This window comes from Aedes albopictus, chromosome 2 (assembly GCF_035046485.1).
Source record: "Aedes albopictus strain Foshan chromosome 2, AalbF5, whole genome shotgun sequence".
In the NCBI taxonomy this organism is placed as follows: domain Eukaryota; kingdom Metazoa; phylum Arthropoda; class Insecta; order Diptera; family Culicidae; genus Aedes; species Aedes albopictus.
In genome coordinates, this window is record NC_085137.1 from 45,050,016 (window position 1) to 45,075,326 (window position 25,311).

General features: G+C 40.3%; 2 protein-coding genes across 4 annotated transcripts in view; one reads left to right on the forward strand and one right to left on the reverse strand.

Moving 5' to 3' along the window:
- LOC109432531 (protein kinase C and casein kinase II substrate protein 3) overlaps positions 1-25,311 on the forward strand; it is a 104,911-nt gene that overhangs the window by 11,525 nt on the left and 68,075 nt on the right. The window lies entirely within an intron of this gene.
- LOC109421383 (protein Daple-like) lies at positions 13,643-24,777 on the reverse strand. Its single transcript, XM_062849594.1, has 5 exons — positions 24,379-24,777; positions 23,967-24,322; positions 22,194-22,360; positions 21,996-22,132; positions 13,643-21,932 (listed from the first exon to the last, which is right to left on the reverse strand). The coding sequence occupies exons 1-5, from the start codon at positions 24,750-24,752 to the stop codon at positions 21,593-21,595; spliced, it is 1,374 nt and encodes a 457-aa protein (XP_062705578.1). The 5' UTR covers positions 24,753-24,777; the 3' UTR covers positions 13,643-21,592.

Sequence of the window (25,311 nt, forward strand, 5' to 3'; positions counted from 1 at the left end):
TCATGGTGATTTTTCAGAGATTATTTCAGGAGTTCTTTCAGGGATTTCTCTAGGGGTTCTTTAAGGTATTCCTGCAGAAGTTCCTCCAGGGATTAATTTATGAATTCCTTCGAGGATTTCTGCAGTATAGAAGCGCTTGTAAATATTGCTACAGAAATTCCTACAGTGATCTCCCCGGAACCCAGCAAACACGAAGTCGTATATGATGTAGAATAGGATGCTAATGTGGAGGCCATATCCGTACATGCTTCCATTTAATCGCGTATAAGGTATTATAATATTGTAATACTCATAACGCCTCCACTTTAGCATCTAATTCAACAGCATATGCGATCGTGTGTTGGCTGGGTAGTTCCTTTAGGGATCTCCCCAGTATTTCCAGCAAGATTCAGGGATGCCTTCAGGTGGTTTATCAGGGATTCCTTTAGAAGTTCCCTCTTCTATTCCAACAAGAGCTCCCTCAGGAATTCATCCAGAAGTTCATTCAGAGATTCTTTCAGGAAGGTTCAGGAATGCCTCCTGAATATCCATCAGGAGCCTCTGGAAGTTTTTTTTTCAGGAGTTCCTACAGGAAGTCCTTCAGAAATTAGTCTAGGAGTTTCCCCAGGGTTTCCTACTATAGATTCTTTAGGAATTCCTGCAGAAGTTCCTTCATGGATTAGCCCAAGCGTTGCTTCGAACATTTCTCCAGGAGTTTCAGAGATTCTTGCAGATGTTTCTTAAGATATTCCTGCTGAAGGGGATTCCCCCAGAAGTTCCTTCAGAGGTCTCTCCAGGAGTTCCATTAGAAATTCTTCCAGAGATTCTTGCAGGGGTCGCTCCTGTAGTTCTTTCGGAGATTATTCCAGGAGGATTCACGGATGCTTCCAGGAGTTACATAAAAGATTTCTTCAAGAGGTTCCTTCAGGAATTCATTCAGGAATTCCTACACGTGTTCCTTCAGGGATTTTTCTAGAAGTTTCTTCTAGAATTTCTTTAGAACTAGAATCAGGTATACCTACAGGAATTCTATTGGGCATTTCTCCTAGAAATCTTTTGGGGATTCCTCCTTAAATTCTTTTCGAAATTCCTGCCGGAAATCCTTTCGGGTTTCCAGCTGAAATTCCTTTGGAATCCATGCTGGAATTCTTTCGAAGATTCCTCCTGGGTTTCCATTGAGGATTTTTTCTTTGATTCCTTCGAAAATTCCTCCTAGAATTTCGTCGGTGATTTTTCCTGGAATTGCTCTGGAATCTCTCGGAAATTCCAATCAGAGATTTATTCAGAAGTCTCTGCTGGGACCTCTCTGAGAGAGATTCTTGAACCATACTTGATTCCTGCAGAAGTTCCTTCAGCGTTTGGTACAGCAGTTCCTGCAGAGACCTCTCTGAGAAAGATTCTTGAACCATTCTTGATTCCTACAGAAGTTCCTGCAGGGATTATTCCAAGATTTCCTTCTGGGATTCCTCCACGAGTTCTTTCAGAGATTTCTCCGGAATTCCTTCTAAATGGATTTCTTCTGAAAATCCTACGGAGGTTCCTCCTGGATATCCATCGGGGACTTAGGGTCTTCTAAGTAATGCGACCTAGTCAGAATAACTCAGATTTCAGATGTTTTTTTCAACTTTCGGATTGTGTTTTTTTTTAAATTTCTGTAAAATGGGTGAACGTCCAGAGGCATTTTTGACTCGCATTTTCAAGAGCACGGAAGAAGTTTGGAATTTTCGAAGGGACGGTAGAAGGTTACGATCGCAATGGTTGTTGTACGTTTTTCACATGTTGGTCTAGAAATAAACTGTTTATTTCTAGTTCAATATGTGAAAAAGCGTAACAACCGTTGGAAATTTAAGCTTCTACCATGAGCATGAGTATAGATGACCGCATAATTCGTAGTTGGTACTCCGTGATTGACCGGAACAATCGAAATTGCACAAAGAACGAATGAATTCTCAATATGCACACACAGTTCGAAAACACCAGTTATGTCAATAACGGCGCTGGCCACGTCCTTACTGTCATCGAGGAGGGAAGGAAGTGTTAGCAAGAAAACCGTTGTTATGAAGACCAAACATCTCAGTGTCTCTACCATTGTCATGGCAAGGAGTTTTTGTCAGTAGGGTAGGGTACATTGTCAATCTAGGAGTCACCTATGGTTGGTGATGTGAAGTGACAATTGATCAATAAACACTAACTTTCGCGCACAACCGACCACTTTTCTATACGAAAACCTGTCTTATAAAATAAATCCTGTCGCGCATCTCCACCCTATTAGGGAGCAGAAGTTGTTAGCCCGTTCCACGCAAGAATTAGCTGAACGCGATAAAGGACAGACTAATAATTCAAACCCTATGCATTCACAACAAGAAGCAACACTAAACACTTGTGCATCCATTTAAAGACACTACACCGTCTTCGGCCAGAGGCCGCACAGACTGAACATTACTAACATTCGACAAGGGACAACACATATGACACCCAGTGGAGAATTTTCCGTATTGACAAAAAGTTTCTCCTCGATTGGTGCGGGAATCGAACCCACACTCCGAGGCTTACGAGACACCTAAACGACTGACGCCGCTAACCGCTCGGCCACGAAGTCGTTTTCGCACGAGACAATAGCGAACGCGATCGGTTATCCTGCAATGCTCACCCCATATAGGAGCGATGCATGCACAGCAAGGAACAACACAATATTAAATACTGGACACTCACGCATCTATTCCGTTGGGAATTTTAGTTTCTACCACAAAGAAACAGACGTAACACTTAAAACAAATAGCATTCAAAAACATCCTTACGAAAAATGAACCGCGCAATGCTAATCATGCTGTGTTTGGTCGAGCTATCACTAGGTGGCGGTGGTGAGCAAACGTCAAATAGGAGCAGAAACGACGTCAGCGCCGTGGATGGCCAATCGATTAACTACCAAACTTTAAATCAACCGTTGAAAAGTTAATCGATGAGAAGCTATTAGAATGTGATGTCTGTTTCTCTGCACTTCTACCGTCTCTTCGGAAATGCCAAAGTAGTTTGAGAATAAGTAATTCCTTATAAAACCTGTGAAGTGTTTCTTGGAATTTCAAGAATCCCATAACATCTGAGAAAATGATTTCTGAAAGCATTGCTACTAAATCTTTGGTTGACTTTCTGGCGAAATTCTTTAAACAGATCTTGACAGACCGGAGTGTGGTTTAAGCAAAATTCACAAAAAAATTAGTGGACTCCGTAATGAAATAATTAACAGTTAACCTGTTATGTTTGCACGAGACTCTCTTCTGGTTGAAGTAATGTCTTGAAAAGAGAATAGTAACATTTTATAAAGATATCTTGAAAAGGATTATGCACATTCTTACCAAGAAGGCTGTTCTTCGTATTATGCCAAATGGCTTTTAGGCCAAATGCCATTATACCAAACGGGATTATGCCAAATAGGGTAGAGACAAGCACACGACAATCAATTCGCTATACGGGCACTTCTTCCCTCCAAGCCACGGGGCCACTTGACCATCTCCGTTCCCTGAAGGAACAGCCTTCATTTCGGATGGACAGACAATATCCGAAGTTCGGATGAAATTAGATGAACATCTACACGTCTCTGTTGTGTGCAACGTGCATGAATGTAAGAGCAGGACAGGAATTATTTTTGAATTTTCGTGAGCTTCAGGCACTGTCAGACACCATTAATTCAGATTGAACTTGAACTTTTGGGATGTCTAAAAAACGCGGCAGGAATATGTTTACGGTCATTATGCCAAACGGCGTTATGCCAAATGGCGTTATGCTAAATGGGGTAGAGCCGTGTGTTCGATTCCCACCGGAGCACGAGGGAAATTCAAATCTCAATGTCTCGCGCTTAGTATCATAATATGATACCATGTTATGGACAAATCTACAATGATCGATTGAGCTTTTTTTAGATTTGCCCGAAATACAATAGGGTTACCAAACCTATTCCATTCTACGGTACATTCACATTTATTGAACGAAAGAGCTCTCAAGCCTGTTGCTGGCTGTTATTGGAAATCTCTCGGTCCGAAGGGGGAAGTTCCGTTAGGCTTTTCATTCTCATTCTTGTGTGTCTTGGGTTTGGGCATCCGAAACCGGCTCTGACCGGGCACCGGCCGCCACCCGCCTCGCAGCACACTGTGAGTAAGGGAATCTTGTGACACGCAACCCCTACGGCGACGTGTGAAAGAGTTCAACCTGAGCCTGGACAGTGGAGGAAGGGGCACTCCCAACCAGAGAGTAAAAAATTCGAAGATTGAAAGTGAAGATTGACATTCTCATTTTTTCATTCGTGTTTGGCCACATTCATTGTCAGCTGAATGCCTCTCTTTTTTCATTCAATTCTCTGTCACGAATATTTTTTCGCACGTCGTAAAATGTCCAATTTCTGTTAACAGACGCACAATTCGACTTAATGGACAAATAGAGAACATAATTCATATTCTAATTAACTACTATACACAAGTTTTGAAGTAATTGGAAGTATAATCGGGAGTTACGGTCCAGTTTCATTTCTCAGTGAAAATTGTCAGTGACAGAAAAATGAATGAATAGGTGAAAACAATCATTCATCAAAATGAATTTTATTTTGATCCCTCAGTTGAGAATCTTCAAAATTCACGATGAATTTCACTCATTGAAAATGAAAATTTTAAACTCTGCTCCCAACCAACAGCGAGAGGAAGAGACCCAGGTCCCGGAAAGAGACGAACAAAAAACTGCGCGCCGCACACACTTGATTCGTTCGTCGGACGTAGTTTGGATCGGATTTTAAACGATAACCTGTTTTCTTCGGTGATCGGGCGCGTCCTCCCTGCCCGTCATATTCACGACACACGGCAAAGAAAACCGATTTGGGTAGGCTTGCCGCATCGCGATCGTTGTCTTCAATTTGTTATGTTCATCATCTTCATCCTTTCTTTTATTGGGTATCAATTCTTCTCCAAAAAAAATCTTTGGTGGAGTGATTGGCGCGCAAGAAAGACGACGACGTCGTTGATGATGAAGGGACCATGTAGCGTTACTACGATTTATGTTTATGGTACATTGACTATGTAGGAGAAAAGTTTCATCATCATGTTTTTTTGTATCAAAATGTCGATTACTAAACAATTTGGTTACAATCAACCATCTGCTCAAAAACAATAAATTGTAGAGAGACTGGTTAATGTCCGATGTGGACTTAGACACTTACAGAAGAAGAAGAAGCATTGTTGATCATCATATCCATCTAATATATTAACGTTCAAAATTTCATCCAATTCGGTTCACTGGTTTCCGAGATATGACAGTTCAAAAATTATTTGTCTAAAAAATACTGTTTTACGAGAACGAGCTTCGCGAAAGATTAACCAATCGAGCTCAAATTTGTACCAATGACGCACATATAAAAGGTTGACAAACAGTCAAAATTTGAGAATTTTTGATGCACGTTATGAAAAAGTTGATGCACTTTTTTGTGAGAGAAAAACAAGTTGCCTATCTCAAACATTTTGGCCACCCTCAGGCCAACTGCTAACTGATAAAGGTTAAGGAACAATAAGTATGGAATTGACATTCTTTATGTGTTTTAATCGAAGCTTATACCGGTTGAAGTATACGGTTGCCGAGATTTGGAATTAGAAGATACCACGGTACGGTACCATATCAGCTATAAAATAAATTATTCATCTTGATTTGTTTTTTTTTTCTGTGGTTGGTCTTCTGTCGTTGACAATGTTACAACTATGCGTTGGTGTTAAACCACAGTTTCATGGCTTTTGAACTGTGGTTTTAGATTAGTTTTGTCTGTAAGTTTGATTTCAACGTTGTGAATGAATTCCAGAATTTCATATATTGGAGTTGTATTGGATGCTCTGATCTACTTTAAAGCTTAATTTCACAATTTTTTGACAATACGATGAGATTATGAGTGCTCTTGAAAACTTGAGTAGAGGTTCAGCTCTACTAAATTGCTACAATAATCGGACATGCTCTGAATTCATACCTGATAGTTACAATAGTTAAATGTTTCTCCACATTCTATTAATGTTTACAAACCTATCGTGAACTAAATACTTGTCTACCTTGTTGCATAGGTTTTCACTATCGCCAAGATCTAGTTCTTCGTGGCTACTAACCACAATAATTGCTGCCTAGAACAGCAAAAAAAGTGAGTCAAGAAGTACCTTACCGATCTATTGATTTTTATTATTTAATCCAATTTCGCTAGCATTTCTGCTTGGCGGTTGGTACTTGGTATGCAACGTTCCGTACATATGCAAACAAGCATGCCTACCGTGGAATGCGATCCGGTTCCACGGTAGAATGAGCAAAAACGGAACGACGATGGCAGAAGTCATAGTCAGGCCTGCTAGCTGGTGTGCCTTTAGTTTAGTAGTGTAATGCATAAAGGCCAAAACAAACGGGTGCCCGGCCCGCCCGATGATGCCTAGCTAGCTGCCTGCTCGGTTTTGGTTTGACCCAGCTTCTGGCTGGCTGGCTGGCTAGTTTTCATGCCACTACGAGTTCAGGCCCAGAACGGACGAAGTGCGGAGAACGGAATTCCATGTGCATTGGAATGAGGTTTTTGCCGTTGCACCGGGATCTACGACGATGACAACGAGTGGCACGGCGAACGGAGAATGAAGTTTGCCTCTAACCTCGTAGCCTGGTAGTGTACTTAGCGTTATTCCCTTTTGATTGTGCTGTTTTGAAAACAATTTCCATGCTGTGAATTCCTCGTTAATCGTGGTTGTAGCAGTTTTACGACCGAATCAGACATCAACCTTTGTGTGCCATATGCACCGAAATAACCAGCCAGGCGTGCAATCCAGATTGAGAGGCACTCTGATGTTAGAACGACTATCGTCATCGATGTACAAAGTGTTACCTTCAATTAGAACGGGTAAAAATGAAGCTACTACCGTCAGTTCTATCGTGTTCGTGAATAAAGGCTTGACGGATTTCGCGCCAACTCGAACAAATGTTGGCAGCACCCTCTCAGATTACTACGAAACTTTCTTGGTGTGTAGACCTTGCCCAGATAAGCCACTTTGCATACTCATTTTTCTATTTTTTTTTCTCGACTGACTTTTGAAAAGGGCTAAACTTTTTTATGGATTTTTTAAAAATGTTTTTAATCAAAAAATGACTACTCCTACAAAAAAGTGTTGTATGGGTGATTATCACAAAATAAGTCAAATTTTAAGAAAAAAATCCAAAATGAGCCCTACACTGAAAAAAATCATTTCTAAAAATTCAAAGTTGATTTAAAAAAAAACACCATTTTTGATTTTGACGAAATTTTGTCTCAAGACAGGTAATTATGTTCCCTACCAACCGTCCATACATCACAAGATGGGCACTTTTAAGGAAAAAAAGTATTTCTAACAAAAACTTTTTCTTGTTCGAATGATTTTTTTTTCACTGTATTTTGTTATCAACAATAAAACCAGTGAAGGCCATAACAATCCCAGAATCCAATGAAACTCAATTTTCTAGGAGATTTTGTGTTATTTATTCAATCATTTGGAAGGGTTTTCCTATACATAAAAAACTTCAAAATATTACAAATGTATTTTCTTAGGAAATGTAATGTTTGATCGCAATATGTATTGAAGTGCACTTTTAAATATATAATTATTTATAATTATGAATTTTTCAAATATATATATATATATATGTGTCTTAGAGCCAATTTCAAACATGTTCTTTTCTATTTTTTTCCGATCATACTAAATATTTTTGGTTCATCTTCTGAATTAGAACACCTGTTTGCCTTTACTTTGTCGTCAGGAATAGGCAAAAACTATGGAATACCAGTTTTGGCGTTATTATATATTTCTTCGAGATCTTCTGACATTTTAATGTACTGTTCAGTGGATACGTAACAGAAATTTAATTTAGTTATATTTTTATCTGTCTGTACAACTGCCCAGTTATATAACTCTCGTGGAGTTGTTATGGTATTTCCATAATCTCGAGCAAGACTTGCTCTCTTTGCCATTCGCTTGAGAGTGCCACCAATAGCATCACATGGACCTTTACCGTGGGACGTTGCAAAAAAAATGCCATTCTGCTCTTAATGCATGCTTTGACTGGAATCTACATAGACTAGCAAAGTTCTTCTTATTTTTGTATTGTGATGCTGCCCCATCAGACATAAAATAAATTTTAGAAAAGTTCGTTAATTGTTTCATAAAATCTATCATTTTTTGAGATGAACAACTAGACCGCAACTGTATCGTGAGCCATTACTTCCGATATGATAATGAAGCTAACATTTACAAGTTTATTATCTTTCATATAGAAAATTTCAAATGGGTGTATTGTTGCTTGCGAGTTGTTCCAATGATATCCTTGAGCAGCGTTTTGAATTATGAATGAATAGTTTTCAGAGAAATCTCAAATCGCAAGAATTTCATCATCCTTTAATGTATCTTTTTTATTTCTGAGAAATGATTATTGTTGTTTATGAATAAAGTCGTGTGTTATAAGTTTGTCAATTTTATCAACAAGATACGGAACAAATTAATCAACAGGTTTAATAATCGTTTCTAAATTACAGCGATCAGTATTCAACCGCTGCTGAAATATAATCTCTTCTTTGTCATTTGATTCTAATATCAATGTAAGTTCCTCTTCAATGTGTTCATTACAAGCGCACTTTTCACAAGCACGGAAAAAGCAATTATCTGTTCTGGTGGAAATATCGCAAAGCATTTTTTGTATTATTTCATCTTGTGACACAATTCTTATACTGTTGAACATTAAATTTACATTTTCATGAATAGTACATATGCATACATTATGTATACCAGTAGAATCAAGTAAAATACAATGCTTTGGTCGCAACTGTGTAAATACTGTGAAACCAATATTCACAGTTTTGTACATATCTACAAAAATCATATAAGCCTCTTTGAGCGACATCATCAAAAGTCGTTTTTGAACTTGTTGTTTTTTTCCATTTCGAACCTCAGAAACAAAATCATTTGTTCCTGGCATTGGCCTGCTGATATCATTATCATCAAAAAATTCTCTTACTATTTGTTTTGTATCGTCATCAATACCATGCCCCCTTCTTTTTTCGGTGGTACAAAGAATACCCTGTTCATAAACAAGATCCTTCACCTGCCTCGCCATATACATTGGTGCGTTAAACTCTCTTGTGATTTTATTTACCGACCAAGACTTAGGAAGTACAGATAGTATTTTAATCTGTTCGCTTCTGTCAGTTGTAGGGTGATTGAACTTATCCTTTAACTGCATAATTATCTCGTCATACGCCTCCACTTTGCCAACATCCGTTGAATCTATTCCGAAGATATTTTTTCGAACTGCTTTCGTAATCTGCAATGATTTGTTTATGCGATATTCCATACTTCTCATGTTTCTAGATGAGATTGGCGATAAACTCAATGTTTCAGCAATGGTATTAAACTTCTCAATATTATGGGGACCCTGTAGTTGATCTGTTGACGGAATTGACTCCAATGATGGAATAGATGGTACCATATCTGTAAGATAAAAGTTAAGGTTAACAATATAATAATGAATACAGTGGAAAGTTAATGATAGTTATTTATGCAACGAGTTGCAAAAATGATTTTTTTTCGCACAAGTAGTACATTTATCCAACGAGGCTTGCCGGGTTGGATAAATACGAAGAATACTGAAAAATGTAGTTTTGCAACGAGCTGCAAAATGAGTTATATAAAAGAAGCTAACACGTTGAAGGCTTACTTACCCAGCTCATGTTCGATTTGTTGACCACTCGTTGACGGTTCTGGTTCTGGAACATCATGATGTTGCTGCCCACTAAATGATGGTTGCATAGTTTCGTCGTTTCCATCCGATCGGCGTTTTTTCGTATTCGGGCTTCTGTTGTGACTTATCAATCCACGACATGACTCACAAATACTCATCGATTCGTCGATTTCATGTGTATATCCCAAGGAATGAATTTTATCTATCAATCTTAATGACATGCCCCGTAGATTATGACGGTTGCACTTTGGATTGTTTATTTTTGCACTGCACTTGAATTTGTTGAATTTTGATTTATACGATTGATCCATTACTTTTCAGAACTGCCTTTAATAACCAAAGAGAAGTAACACGTTGAATGATACCGATTCATTTTCTTGTTTTGTTCCTAAACAACTCTTGATTTGTTTTTTTTTCGATTAGGTAGTTCGAATCTAATAAATAGCCTTACCTAATATTAGGTAAGAACATGGGGTAGAAACGTTTGGGTAGAAATTACAGCAGCACGTATGAAATGCGTGTTCTAATTGTATATTGTTTCGTACTTCTAGAGTGCTGCTGCGTGAATATGGGTGCATTGCATTGTCGCATATGACACAATAAGTTTCATTGCATTTTGAGATTACTAGATAACCTTCACTGGTTTAGTTTGTTTTTAAAAAAAGACACTGAAAAAATAATAATTTGGACATGAAAAAGTTTTTGTTAGAAAAACTTTTTTTTCTTAAAAGTGCCCATCTTGTGATGTATGGACGGTTGGTAGGGAACATAATTACCTTTCTTGAGACAAAATTTCATCAAAATCAAAAATGGTGTTTTTTTTTTAATTAACTTTGAATTTTTAGAAATGATTTTTTTCAGTGTAGGGCTCATTTTGGATTTTTTTCAGTATTTTTTTCTTAAAATTTGACTTATTTTGTGATAATCACCCATACAACACTTTTTTGTAGGAGTAGTCATTTTTTGATTAAAAACATTTTTAAAAAAATCCATAAAAAAAAGTTTAGCCCTTTTCAAAAGTCAGTCCAGATAAATTTTGAAGAAACTAAGTATGCAAAGTGGCTTATCTAGTCTTGGTGTACATACCCAGAAAGTTTCATTGTAATCTGAGAGGGTGCTGCCAACTCCGAATACGATTTGGGGCGAAATTCGTCTTATCTTGTTCGCGACTGGCCCACATACTTGCAACAAACTAAACTCAATGTACCAGCCAAGGTGTTTCCCAATCGTTGTTATCGGCCAACTAACATGACGCCGCCGCTGCCTATCTTCTTATCTATATGGAGCATGCCGCGCACAGTCTACCTACCTACCGCCACTCTGTCGGCTGTTTTCCACAAATTACTATACATGGAGGGCCACTTGAGTCACGTGTCTCTAGGCAATATCGTCCTCCCACATGCACGCATCAGACAACCAGACCTATAGTATCAGGCCATCATCAGGCAGGTGTAGTCCCCAGCATGGACTGCAACGCCAGTCTTCGACAACGGTGTAGATAATTGGTCATTGAGCGAACAGGAAATTCATATTTTGTCAAATTGGATTAGATCAATAACCTGCCGCTGCTGAGTCGTAAGGTGCAAGCTGACCAAGTGACCTTGAACGCTGACTAGCTTAAATTGTTCGTTGCGAATATGGGTACTACTGTTTATCATCGAAAGACGTAGCTGCAGCAGTTGAAACACCACACTGGTGCAGCAACCACTTCAGGGGGTATGACGGTAATAAGTTAATGAGTAAAGATACTGCTAAAACTGGATTTTCCCAAATGAACAGTATTTCACAAAACAAACATCTTCAAATGAGTGTAATCGGTTTCATACCTTTTAATTCCTCCCTATTTGCTTATCCGAGTGGATAACTGACACTGAGGAAGATTACAAGTGGTAGTCGAAATACGCGTATCTGTCAAAGGATAAGCAATTAGGGCGGAATTAAAAGGTACGAAACTGATTACACTCATTCGAAGAGGGTATTCTGCTTAGAGGGTTCAAAAAGTCGGTACAAGATAAAAACAAACATGTTGATATGCCACATTGATCAATGCAATGGTGGTGCAGAGGGCCGTCATGGAAGATCACCATCACCATCACCAAGCCGCCACGAGCCTTTTGAGATTGCTTCTGCTACGGTACCTCGTGGGTTCCAATCTGATGATAGAAAAAATTCGCTTGCGCTTTTTGTGAATACATAGATCCAATTATTGTGAATTCACCATGCATGAAATACATACTGCTGCAGCAGGCCTCTGGTGCTCCAGACCTGCTGCAAGCTTCGAGTTATCTCCACTGATTCACACCATGTTCCACTGATGTACAGCAGTTTGAGCGTACGAACGATGACAAAATTTCATCAGCAAACTTGTACACTTGATTTCGATGCGCCAAGCGTGGCACAAATCAGTCTAATCAGCTTCGCCAGAAAACCATGTTTGATCACAATCTGCCATAACTCGTTTATCTTCACTGAATTGTACACCGCTTTGAAATCAATAAACATATGATGGATCTGCAAGTCCGGAATTTATCGAAAATCTGCCGCAGGGTGAACATCTGATACGTCGATGATCGGCCTTCACAAAACCCCACCTGATATTCTCCGATGAGGGATTCCTTAATCTGCCTCAAAATTCCGGACACAATTTAGTACGCTGAATTGAGAAGTGTTTTTCCTCTGTAATTCGAGCACTCCAGTCGATGCTTTTTTGTATTGAGGGCAAATGAGACCATCCAATCAAATAGTAGGCCTATTTGCATATATTCAATGGGGCACTGTAAGCCGTGATTGCTGACATTTTTTTTCTAGTCTGATGTTTCGTGGCCTTGTTCTTTACAATTTGGACTTGGTGGTTTGATTCTATTCAACTCGTGGGAATGTGTGCTGATTTATGACTTGATGACGGCACGTTAGCACCCCTAGGTGCCCGAGGTCCTTCTGGGATTCCACAGAAAATTCCAACCGCGATTTTTCCAAGAAAGTCTTCGTGGTTCCTCTACAAATTTGTTCCAAGACTCCTCCAGGAATTTCTTGTGGGATTCTCGGGGCGTTCTTGATGAGACTTTATTAAGAATTCATTTAGAATCATCTTCTGTGATTCCTAATTTCTTTCAAGATTCCTAAAAGGCTCCATCTTAGATTTGTATAGGAACTCCTGTTGGACGAAAGCCAGAAAGAGCTTGCTGGAGTATTTCCTCAAAGAAATCCTGTAGCAACTTCATAAGGAATGCCATAAATAAAAACTGTAGGAGGTATTGCTCAAAATACTCTCTAATAAACTTTTGGAGGATGCCCATCAAAACATCTGAAGGAGGGGTGTCAGAATTTTCCTTCTGTTGAGTTTCATTTCGGCTTGGATAAAACGAAATCACTGAATACGAAAATTTATGTTTAATAGTGCCCAATGAACAATATTAGAAGAAATCGGAAGCCCAATTATGTGTACAGTGAGAACCTGCCGGATCCTCTAGTGAAAAATTCTCGTCCGCAGTTGCTGAATCACACGATGTGTACCCCTCTTCAAATCAATCTGCTGGCCTGAAATTGCAGTTTCTTTCAACGCAGTGGATGGAATTGATTCGCATGAAATACACTACATCTGTACCACACATGGTGTCGGATGAATGCTTCTGAACTGCAGATTCGCGACGGATATCTCCTGGTGCGTTACGGGTATCTTGGCTTCCTGTACAAAGTAGTAGTACCCGGATGACGATTCAGTGTTGGCATGGTGAGATTAATCCGATTTATCTTTTCTATGGGCGGACTTGTTAAAGAGGTCTTTTCTGTATTGTTATAATTGGGCATACGCCATAACGCATGTGGATCGCTTCACATAGATGAATTACAACGTGAGATCTGCGATTCATCTTTCATGCATTCCTGTGTAAAGTAATAATGTTTGACGCCTGGGTAAACATTAACTCTATTTTTTCTTCCAATGATAGCAACTTTATCTCAAACAAGTACTCAAGTTTATTCTAAAATATAATCATCGTTTAACAACCTCCACATATGTTTCTAATTTTTACTCTTTCAGCGGTAATAAGGTAAATAATGATACATAATTAAATATTGCTTTACAACATCTTTTCATACGCTTTTTCGCCACGGAAACCATCCTATAAAACCCCATCCAACTTCCAACTCCAGATATCTATGAAGTGGGCCAAGTTCTTGGACATATTCTGAGTAGATATCTAATCAACATTTCCTCCCCATCCCCGCTGATCGTAAGGACCTGGCCAGGTGTCGAGAGTTCGTTCAATGAAAAGTCTGTCAAGCCCCAGGCAGCTTTTCTGGCGCATTAAACGTCTCTATCGACAGCCACCCCAGGATGTGTACGGTCGGCTATGCTATGCTATGCTATGCTATGCTATGCCCATCAAAACATCTGAAGGAATTGCAGAATGAACTTCTGGCGGAAATCCAGCAAAATCTGCAGAAACTCGAAACGGAACGAATCCTGGAAATAGTCTCGAAAGCTTCTGAAAGAAGTTTCTGAAGTTTCCGAAAGAATTTCCCGGGAGAATCTCGGCAAGATTTTCCAAAGGAATTCCGGAAAAAGTTCCCATCCACGTGAGAGCGCCTGAAGAAATTCCAGAAGCAATTTCTGACAGAATACCAGAGTTCCAGAAGTAGTTGCTGAAAGAATCCTGGAAGGAGCTTCTGGTAGAATCCCGGAGAAATTGGAAGAATACTGAAAGAAGTCCTTGTAGGATTCGTAGAAGGATCTCAGAAAGAATTCCTGAAGAAATCCCAAAAGAAACTCCGGGAGGAATCTCGCATGAAATTCCTAAAAGGAATCCCAGACGGAGTTGTGGAAGGAGTTTCTGCAGGAATCTTGGAAGGAATTTCTGAAGCAATCCTAGAGAGAACTCCTGGAGGTATACTGGAAGAAATCCCGGGTGGAATTGTTGGAATCCCCAGCCATATTTTCCAGGAATATTGGAAGTCATATAAAAACTTTTAAAGACATTCCCAAAGAAACTATTGAGAATCTAGGATGGAATTCCTGAAGGATTCCCCGAACTTTTGTAGAAATCCATGGAAGTCCCAGAACGAATATCTGAAGAAATCCTGAAAGATCCCTGGAGGAATCACAGAAGAAAATCCTAGAATAAATTTGTGTAGAAACCACGGAAGAAATTCCCGAAAAGGAATTTTGAAGGAATTCAGGAGCTCCTAACGTAATCTCAGAAGGTATTCAAGAAATCCCAGAAAAAAATATCTGGAAGAATCTCGGGCGTATTTCCTTGAGGAATCCTGGCATGAGTTTTTGAACTAGAGGGAACTTCTGAAGGAATCCTTAACCCTGGAGCTGTTGTATTTTGTACAACACATTGAAAAAAGCTCGCCTTCTGTACTCAGCATTAACGTGGTGCTGACGGTGCTGACGGTGGTGGCCAACCGCGCGACTTACGGAAGGTTGATAAACCCCCGGCAGAATCTTATCAAGAACTCCCTGCAAACTTCACCTGGCAGGCAGCCACCTTTGTTTTGTTAGTCAGCAAGTTTAATGGTTTAATTGTTTAATAGTTTATTTTCAATGTCGCAATGTCGTTGCACTTGACGGGAGAAGGCGCTGTTTCTCTCCGGCTGCCATTGACAGTTTTGTAAAACCTACGCATATCATTCTGTTCCATACCTTCTTGCGCTTGAGCAATCACTTTTAACTTATAGTCTTTTTTCTTTCTATGGTGGATTGTTTTTCGGCTGTTCTTGCTTCCGTTCATCGCTCCCTGTTCTGCTCTGGGTCCCCGAAAAGCAAGCATCCATCGCTTATCGTTGAACCACTAGTACTTAGGTCGTCTTTGAGCAGTGCTCATTACCTTCCGCGCTGCCGTACTCATTGCTCTATGGATGGACTCCCACATTGTGATGAGATTATCGTTCTCGTTGATCTCACTTATCCGATCGTCTAACTTCTGCAATTCGGTTCAGCTACCTTACCGTCTGTTGAAAAACGCTGGATGTTGAAACGCATCGATCGGCGGTTCTTGGAGTCTGGTACGGTTTATGACCGAGCTCGAATCTTACCTACGCGGTAGTTATCTGATTCGATGTTGGGACCCCCAAAAGTTCTAACATCAAATCAACGACGTCTGAGTTGACAGCAGGAACGTAATCTAATCTCAGGTCGCCGTTATAGTTACGCGTGAGAGTCGGAGTGCACGTGTGCGAAGCTGCAAAGAAGAATATCAACAACAGCAAATCAACGAAAATCCTTTGGACGCGCACTCTCACTTTCACGCGGCACTATATGGCAGCGCGGTCAGGCCGTTGTCGTTTATGAAGGAGTGAATTAAGGCTCTCCCTTCCCATGATTGGACGAAAAAAGTCATCTCTTCCTACCTGCGCATTGGCGTAACCGAGGACAATCTTTACGCCATGTTTTGAGCATTCTGCATATGCGTAATTGTCAAGGGCGTAAACGCGCCCTTCACGTCATCAGGTTTGACATTGATCAGGTTGTTCAGTTCTAAGTTAAGAAATTTGCATTGATCTGCCCGGTACAAAATCCTACGAGAGGTGATTGATTCAGATTATGGATCACAACACCGTTAAAAGTTTTTTTCCTTCTTAGAATCATAGGCTGTTCTTTCGAGTTATACTGATGTAGAGAACATTTTTTTTGTTAGGAGTGAGCATGCATGTTAACAGACGGAATGGATGAATCGGTGCTTAAGGACAAACATCTTGAAATCCCGCTTAAACAGTCCATCTGAGCTCCAAACGCACAAATCTCAAGAAGCAAGCTGCAAACAACAATGCATTTTATTATTCTGTTCTTGCTCACTTGTAATAAGCTTAAAATAAGAAGATCACGTGCGCTGGTTTTGTTTACGAAGAGATTTGTGCGCTCAAAATCCTGAGTAGGTGTCAAAGACGGCCATTGTGGCGGTTATTTTGGGATTCTAACAAATCTGTCGACTGTTTTTGAACAAGTTTTTGAAAAACATAGGGGCTTAGGATGAAGAAGGGTACACATATCCTATGAAGTATAATCGTGCAAAAAACTACATCAATTGGTTAACATGTAAAGATCAAATCATGCATCAAGGCTTTCTGCTGGTGAACTGCGGAGATTCTTGTAGTATACCATGCTGAAATAAAGGTTCCATCCTTGGCTCTATCTCAGATAGAATGTATCACTTATACAAGAAAAAAGGAAACAACATAATGAATCTGGAACTGCTTTAACAAACCATTCTGATTTTCTAAAACACACATTCAAATTGTGATATAATTCGTCTAAAAGAATGTGTGTTTTATCAACCGTCATCTAGCAGCTTGCTGTCAATGTTCGAAGCCGGGTTCAAAGCAGAGTTGATGTACACGTGCTGTAGTCCCATGTACGCGAGCCACATTGCAAGCTAGCTCCCAGGAGCACAGTACATTTTGAGACTGAAAGTTGTGCGCCTCATTTTTCTCAAGATGTGTCTCATGAGCTTCGTCTCATGCGCTGATTAAATTAGAAAATTTCACGACAAAAACTTCCTAAACGAACGAGAATTGAAACCTTAACCGTTGCATTGAGAGTCCCTAGTCGTATCGCATAGACCAACCAGACACTTGTGTTGTGTACGGAAAAAAGTTGTTGAGGTTCTTCGTTACCAAGAAGGTGTTTTTCACCTTAGATACCAACAGCTCACGCAGCGCATGAGACGAGCTCCCCGGGAGCTATGTGCCTAGCTCGCACCCACCAGATTTTCGTGAGCCTCCTAGCAGCGCAGCACACTGCGATTTTGAAGAGCTGGGAGACAATTTGGTGGGAGGCTCTCTGTCACATTTATGTACACATGAGCAATGAACTTCAAAGTGAAGAAGCCACTCCTCCAGATACTTGAGATTCGCAATTGCCGTTTCCACTTGTTTCCGGAAAGGCTCTGCCATGTGTGTGTGTCGTGTAGGAGCATTATCCCCATTTGTATATGGTGTACGCTACAGGGAATAATTGTTCACAATCACATGCATCACTTCTCCGACCAGATTTCATATGGTTGGAATACAAAAGCTAAAGACGCGCTGCAGCTCCTCGAGAGCAAATATTTGCACGAATTCCTATTTATGCGAACTGTAAGCCAGCTAAACGCGAGAAGAATCAGAGGAATCAGCACCAGATTGCATAACTATAATAGAATAATGGATCAATCTTCCAGACGGGAGTTGTTCAGCCAGCACGTCTGGCCGTTGCTCTGCATTGAAGATGCGGATAATTTGAAAGCTGTAAGAACTTTCTTCCTATGTGTAGGTATTTGTTTTCGCTATTCGAAATTTAAATAACGTTTGAATGTTGGGATCTGGTTGTTGCATTGGATCATGTTATTAATTGCAAACTTTGATCGAAGATATCAATGTTAATTCGACATCTTACAATCGCGAAATCAATACTAGAATCTTCCAACGTACTGGGATGGATGTAGGACCACCAGCAGGTGTCGAAACGAGAACACCAATAGTAGTTTACGCAACAAGGTGCAGAATGACGATTTTTACAGCACGAGGTGGACATTTATCCAACGAGGCTTGCCGAGTTGGATAATTACGACGAGTGCTGGAAAAATCAAGTTCTGCACCGAGTTGCGTACAACGTTTTTTTGCAATTTCATAAATTACCCTTGAGGATAGTTTTTAACAAAACTTTTTCATCAAACTGCATACTGATGTTCATAGCCATGTTTGAGAAAATCTGAACATAACAGGTTATACTGTGCAGTTGTCACAATTTTTCAAAACTGCGTTCAGAAAGCATCAAGAAGTTGACCAAAACTGAAAACAGTGCTGTAATGGTTCATTACGCAACGCAAATCAGTGCTGTAATGAACCATTACAGCACTGTTAATTTGGTGTGGGAAAGTAGGCCTTTTCCTGTCAGATTTGCGTGAGGTAAAACAGCCTATTACGATGAGAAATTGCAAAAAACATGTACATACTTTTTGTATGACCTAATTCCCATCAACCATGGAACTTCTAATGATTGATGATATGTATCATCAAGGGTGTGTCAGGCATTCTTTTCATTTAAGGCGAGGGGCTGACTGTTTTCGTTTTTTTTTTCTTCCGTTAAGTGAACATTCTCGAAAAGAAAGAAATTGATTCATTTGACTGATACCGAACCGAAAAGAATTGGAAACTGAAAACTAAACGAAGTGCGCGAACCGGTTTGTTTGTGTTTGCCACAAATTGCTTATACCAGACGTGACACATTTCAAACATTAATCAAAAGAGAATTTTATGGTGGATGTAGGGTATCGCGCCACTTGGGCGGTGGCTTCTATATTCGTCTGTTTTCCACTATAACTCAGTCAGTTTTGAACCAATTTATTTGAAATGTTGTACACGGGTAGATACTATACCTATCTCACCACATTCCAAAACTTGTGTCAATTGGTTCAAATTTGACTGAGTTATAGTGGAAAACAGACGAATATAGAAGCCACCGCCCAAGTGGCGCGATTCCCTAGATGTTTGAAATTTATATAATTAAGTGATGTGATCTACAGTTGATCTTCGTTAGCAATCCTAAGATTGAATTTGTTTCAAGTATTTACATATACTAAGTATTGATTGACGTATTATTCAAAAACATTAAATATTGTCGCGCTTATCTTTTATTAGAGTCCTGCGGCGGTGCCACCGCCGCGGTGGTACGCTCGCAAGGCATACCACCGCATGACAGTCGCAAGGCAAAACAAAAGAAAAAGTGTTCCCGCCAAAAACAAAAGCACGTGGATTTCGCGAAGTGACAGATGTTTTTGAATGTATTTGTGACGAACGGCAAGAGTGGCTCAGTGGAATGAGTGTTCTTGCTGTCAAACCCCATATAATGGAATTATATACTTTTAAATCTGGTGACGCTGTTATGATTAGTGACTGTCGCGCTAATATCAGAAGCCAGAGGCAGATAATCGCCATATTCTGATTTTTCTTGAGAGGCATAATAACAAAAAATAATAGAATTGGTTGAGCAGTCTTTAACCGTTATGTGTCTGACAATTTTTTTGCTTTTTTTCTACACCGTGCTTTTTAAATGGGCGCTGGGTACCCGGGTACCCTGTCGGCCACATAAGGGTTAAATTAAACTATGAACTATAGTTGTTTTAAACCAGCTGGCCTTGAATTCAAACTAACAAAAAGCTTGAAAAGGCAATACGTACTTATCGTAATTTGCGATGGCTTTACTGCCGTGAATCGCAAGTCAGTCCCATCTGCATTTTGGGCAAAAATGAGTTAATGGCCGTTTTCGAGCTTTCTTCGGATGATCTTTCAGCTGCGTGCAAAAAAATATATAGTTTGTTCAGTAAAACTGAAAAACAACACCAAGTCAAATTGTCCCATAATGAAATGTAATCGCAAGTCAGTCCCATTACGAACTTGTGCACCCTCCAGTACAAAACCTAACATTGTTTTAGCCAGTTTTATATTTTTCACTGTTACGTTTCCAAGTTTGAAACAATATGTGGAAGTTTCATGATGATCGCAGAAGTTTTCAATTTATGGCGATTTTATAGAGTTTCGCATAGAAATCGAATTTGAAAACTTTAGAGGCCATTTTCTCAATGCCTACTTTTTACATATGGGACTGACTTGCGATTCACGGCAGTTTAGCACGACCACTTGAAGATTGCTCGCGAGCACGTGTTGTGGAAGCGTGAAACCCATGCGTTAAATATGTTTAATTGCTTTTGCAGTGCCAATTTTCCACCGATTTGTAGTTACAACGGTGGCAGCCGTATAATGGTAATTTGTTGTCAGGTTATTGTAGGGATGACCTACAGGAAATACTTTCCTCAGGTTTCTTCGAAGAACTTTCCCAGTTCGGTAACATTAACTGAACACACTTTTGAACAAATGAACATTTTTATCTGGTTCATCATCGATTGCCTACTGTCCTAAAAACTACTTAGCAATAGCGAAGTCAATAGGCCTCCTCCTTTCCTTTCCCTTGACATGTTGATTGATCCCATTTAACTAAAGTGTGTACACTCGTGTCGTGATCTTCGTTACGCGATACCTCCATTTACAAACCGGCATCAGCATGAAAGGTCTGCTGTTGCTGCTGCTGGCTCCCTTCAGGTTCACGCCTCTCACGTGCGCTGTAATCGTTTTCATGGGGCGCTCATCGGTACCACCCGTTTGGCGCACTGCTCTTCAATTTGTCCGCCAGGGTCTGTACCTACTGTTTGAGTTGTGTTGAATGAAAATACTCATGAGTAAATTAGTATCGGCCGTGGTGCTGGCTCTCTATACATACCAATCCAATGGATTGCGATATAATTTATAGAATATCAATTTAATGCTGTGTGCTACTTAACATTATTAGGCTTTTTTTCTGCAAGAGTTCAACCATTTAAAAGTTTACTAATCAGGTATTTTAATCTGAATTAATATCTCTTTCTTTTGCGGAATTAGTAAACATTTTCTGTAAGAAGTACTTTAGATGTTGTTCTATTTATCTGTTCAAATCCATCATCAATTCAATTGCTTGACAGCTTTATTTTTCCAGTTCACCTAGGTGTCGGATTTTATGCACCGATAAAACATTCCGTACGACGTGAGTCCGATAAAGTGGTCTGTATGCCAAAGGAAACTGAAATGTCAACAAGGCGTTGTCAGTGCAGCTAGCGAAACAAAGCACATTTGATAGATAGAGGGTGAAATACAAATATTTTGCCAAGGTTTCAAATGGCTCCCGTATAACATTGATTCCAGAGTGTAGATAGACATGCTTCGCTGGTTCCCGGAAAAGAAGTGTGGGCGAGGTGGGTTACCGTTTCCAGTTGATGAGTAAAAACAAGTCTACGGAGCTGATTTGAGCACTGTTGTTATTCTCAAAGTATTTCAACAAAATCTCTTAGGAATTGGATTCATTACTCTTTGAAGCTATGCCGTTACCATTGGACTTGCCAGAACCCGAAGCCGTTTCATAGTTTTCGCTTTTCGCCGATAGCTTATCCTCAGAACACGCATGTTCGGAATCCACCTTTTCCGATGAAAAATCTACACCACACGTTTTGCAGTACGGTGGACTTAGCGATGGCAGGTCTTCAGATGTTTCGTCACCTACCAGACTCTGGCGCCGGGCTGTGTACTCCGCACTTGCTGCCGCCTTTTCGTTGTATCTCTTCAAAGCACTGACCTCTTCCTGAGCATCGACGAATTTCATCTCCAGGCTGAGAAGCTCCCGTTGCATACTGTAGAAAGTTTGTTAATTTTATGTTATTTGAGAACATTGAGAGGGAATATTTAAATCATACTTATGAGATACTTCAGACGTTTTTTGGCACTGTTCCTCAAGGGCAATCTTATACTGGAGATTTTGGCATTCCAGTTCCACTACGCGTTCCTGGAGTTCCGTTCTCTGCTTTTCATTCACGGTTTCCACATTAGAAATCTGAAAAAAAAAAACAATCATGTGAATTTGCCACACACATATCTAACAATGCAACTCTTACATAATCAACGCTTTCCTTCCTAAGAGCGTCGTAGTCCTTCGTTAGAGCTTCTAGCTTCGTAGTCTTCTCCCGTAGGGCAATACTCAATTGGGCAACGGATTCCTTCTGCTGTACGGCTGAATCGTACTGTTGCTTCAGTTCGCTATACTTGGCGATCCAGCTGAGGACTGGGTGGTATGAAATAGTACAACAAAAAACATGTCGGTTTGATACATTATTACGGTACTTGAAATCCACGATTTTCTAGGTTAGTAAAGCTGTTTCAGCACGTTTCGTTTATTGATCAAACGAGTGAAATAAAGTAATGATTAATTTCAATTATGTGTTTGCAGCATATGACAGATACGTATTTCGACCCCAACTGTAATGTCAGGTTTAATGTCTCATAGTTGAGCCAAGAACGAGACAGCTTACTCATATCCACCAGGGTTTTCTCCGAGGTTTCCTCCAGATACAGGAATTCTTCCAAAACTTTTTTTCAGCAATTTCTTCTGAGATTCCTTCACGAGTTCTTCCTGGGATATCTCTAAAAGGTTTTTCAGCTTTGCATCAAGAATTGCTTCTAAGATTTTTCAAAGAGTTTTATTCTGGCATTTTCGGAAAATCCCTCTGGGGATGCGCATCGCAAGCTGCAAGGCCGAAAAAAAAAACCCAAGTATCTACTTCTGGGATTTGTTTGGGTTATCTCCAGTAGTTTCTTCTTCCCAAGTGTTCCATATAGAATTAAAACAAAAGTTTTTTCGGCATTCGTCTTCTGGACTTCATCCATAAATAACTTCTTGCATTCATCGAAGAGCTTCTACTGGATTCCCTCCAGAATCGTCTTTTTGAAATCTCCAGGATTTCCTACCGGAGTGGAAATCTTCCAGGAGTTAGTTTTGGGAAATCTTTAGAAGTTCCTTTAGAAAAAGTTTCTCCGAGAATCCTCCAGGTGTTATTTTTGGGATCGCTGGGAGTTGTTTATGAAAATCTCTCAGGATATTTTTTTTTTCTAGAAATCATTCAAAAGTTGCTTCTGGGCATCTTTTAAGAGTTTCTTTTTGAAAACCCTCCTAGAGTTCCTTCTGGGAGTAATTCAAAAGTTTCTGGAGTAATCCCTAGATGGAATTCCTGGATCAATCGCTTGAAGGAATGCCCGAAAGAGTGCCAGACTAAACTACTGTGGAAATCTCTAAATTAATTCTGCAGCAATTATTAGATAAATTTCCAGAAGGAATCCAAAAAGGAATACGGAGGAATCCACAAAAAGCAATCGTGATGGAATCCCCAAAAGAATTCCTGGAAGAATCTCCAGATGGAATTCCTGCTGGTATCGTGCTTGGAGGTATCTCAGCAGGTATTTAGAAAGTTTTTCAAAAATGTAGTCCTTGGAGTAATCTGCGAATGAAATTTCTGGGACAATTTCCAGAAGAAATTCCCGAAGAAAATTTAAGCAGGATTTCATGGAGCAACCCCCGGATAAACTATTTTTCCTGGAAGCCTTCATTTTTGTTTTTGAATGTCAATAAACTTAGTGATGGCTGCAATGAATGTTGAAATCATATAAACATACTTGTTACATGAACACTTCGAACTGTGTTGCATACAAAAAAAAAACGACGTGAAAATAAAACCGCACTGCGTTCATTACAGCTGCTTGGTGCTTTCATTTTGTTATGCAAATTTCCGGAATTCAATTCTGTTTCCGAATGCCGTTCTCGACTGACTGAAAGGGGTGAATGAAATGCAGTGTCCCACATTGGGCGCACTCCAACCTCCTTCACACACACTTACCTTTACGCTTTTCCTCGTCGATCTCGTTCAGTGTGTTAAAAGCACGTTTCCGTTCCTGTTGCAGCTCGCCGGAGATGTCCTCGCACGTCTCCAAACCGGACTCAATGTCAAGCAGCAGGGACTTGAGCGTGAGTTTCGTTTCCTGCAGCTCCTTGTTGGCCACCTTGAGGGCACGTTCCCGCGCCTGCAGCTCATCCGGAAGGCTCTTCAGACGTTCGATCTCGGTCATTAGGGTTTGGTTCTCCTCCTCCAGGGCGGTATTGATTTTTTGCGTTATGAGCTCTTCATTGTCCTTGAGTGCCTTGATTTCTTGCTTCTGGCGCTCGACGGTGGCATTAGATTCCATCAGCTTGCAGCTATTGTTAAAGGTGATGTTGATTGGAATGTGAACTAATTAGACTTTTATTCTTACCGGTAGAGTTTAGTTTGTTCGTCTTTCATTTTCATAACCCGGAGTAATTCCTCCTGTTCGGTCTGTGCTCTGCGAAGTTGACCCAGATAGATTTCCAGAGCTTGATTGCAGCGGCAGTTACAGCCGCTAAATTTGCTGACTATTGACCCCTTTCCCTGGGAAGATTGACTGTCGGTATCGCGGACGCGATCTACCGAAGGACATCTTCCGGCCAGATTCAGCTGGCATCGGTACAACAACCGCTGGGTGTTGAGTTCATTACGGACATCCAGCTCAAGATTGCTGAGAGTGTTCTCCAGATTGTCGATTGTGTTGATGATTCCGGCCAAAGGCTCACTGTCATCGATGGCATTTGGCGTGCTGGTTGAAGACATTTTTGTTAGATATTACGAATCGTAGCAACCCATGAAATAATATGTACTTGTCATTAGCATGAAATAAATTAGTCTTTAGTAAACCGTCAATCAGTTCAGTCGAACTTCCCTACACCTCCGAATACCCAATAGGTTGTGGGCCCGAAGCAAGCGAAACGTGGAAGTTTCTGGAAGCGCCATGGAAGGAAGCAAGGTATCGATCGTGAAGCTGAATAATTCCAACTACTCGGTGTGGAAATTCAAGGCGGAAATGCTGCTGACTCGAGAGGACATGTGGAAGTACATCGAGGATGAAGCCCCGGAGCCCCTGACGGACGTCTGGAAGGGAGGTGATCGCAAAGCAAGAGCGACGATTGCGCTGCTGGTGGAGGACCAGCAACACCCCCTGATTCGTGATACGAAGACGGCCAAGGAAGCATGGGAAAACATCCAGAAGCACCACCAGAAGACGTCCCTCTGCTCGAAGGTTGCGGTCCTGAAGAGAATCTGCAACAAAACGTACAAGGACGGGGACGACATGCAGAACCATTTGTTCGAGCTGGAAGAGCTGTTTAGTAAG

Coding starts and splice junctions, on each gene's coding strand:
- LOC109421383 (XM_062849594.1), bottom strand. CDS start 24,752: ATGTCTTCAACCAGCACGCCAAATGCCATCGATGACAGTGAGCCTTTG. Junction 24,323..24,378: donor GAACAAACTAAACTCTACCG/GTAAGAATAAAA, acceptor CTTTAACAATAG/CTGCAAGCTGATGGAATCTA. Junction 22,133..22,193: donor GGAAGGAAAGCGTTGATTAT/GTAAGAGTTGCA, acceptor TTTTTTTTTCAG/ATTTCTAATGTGGAAACCGT.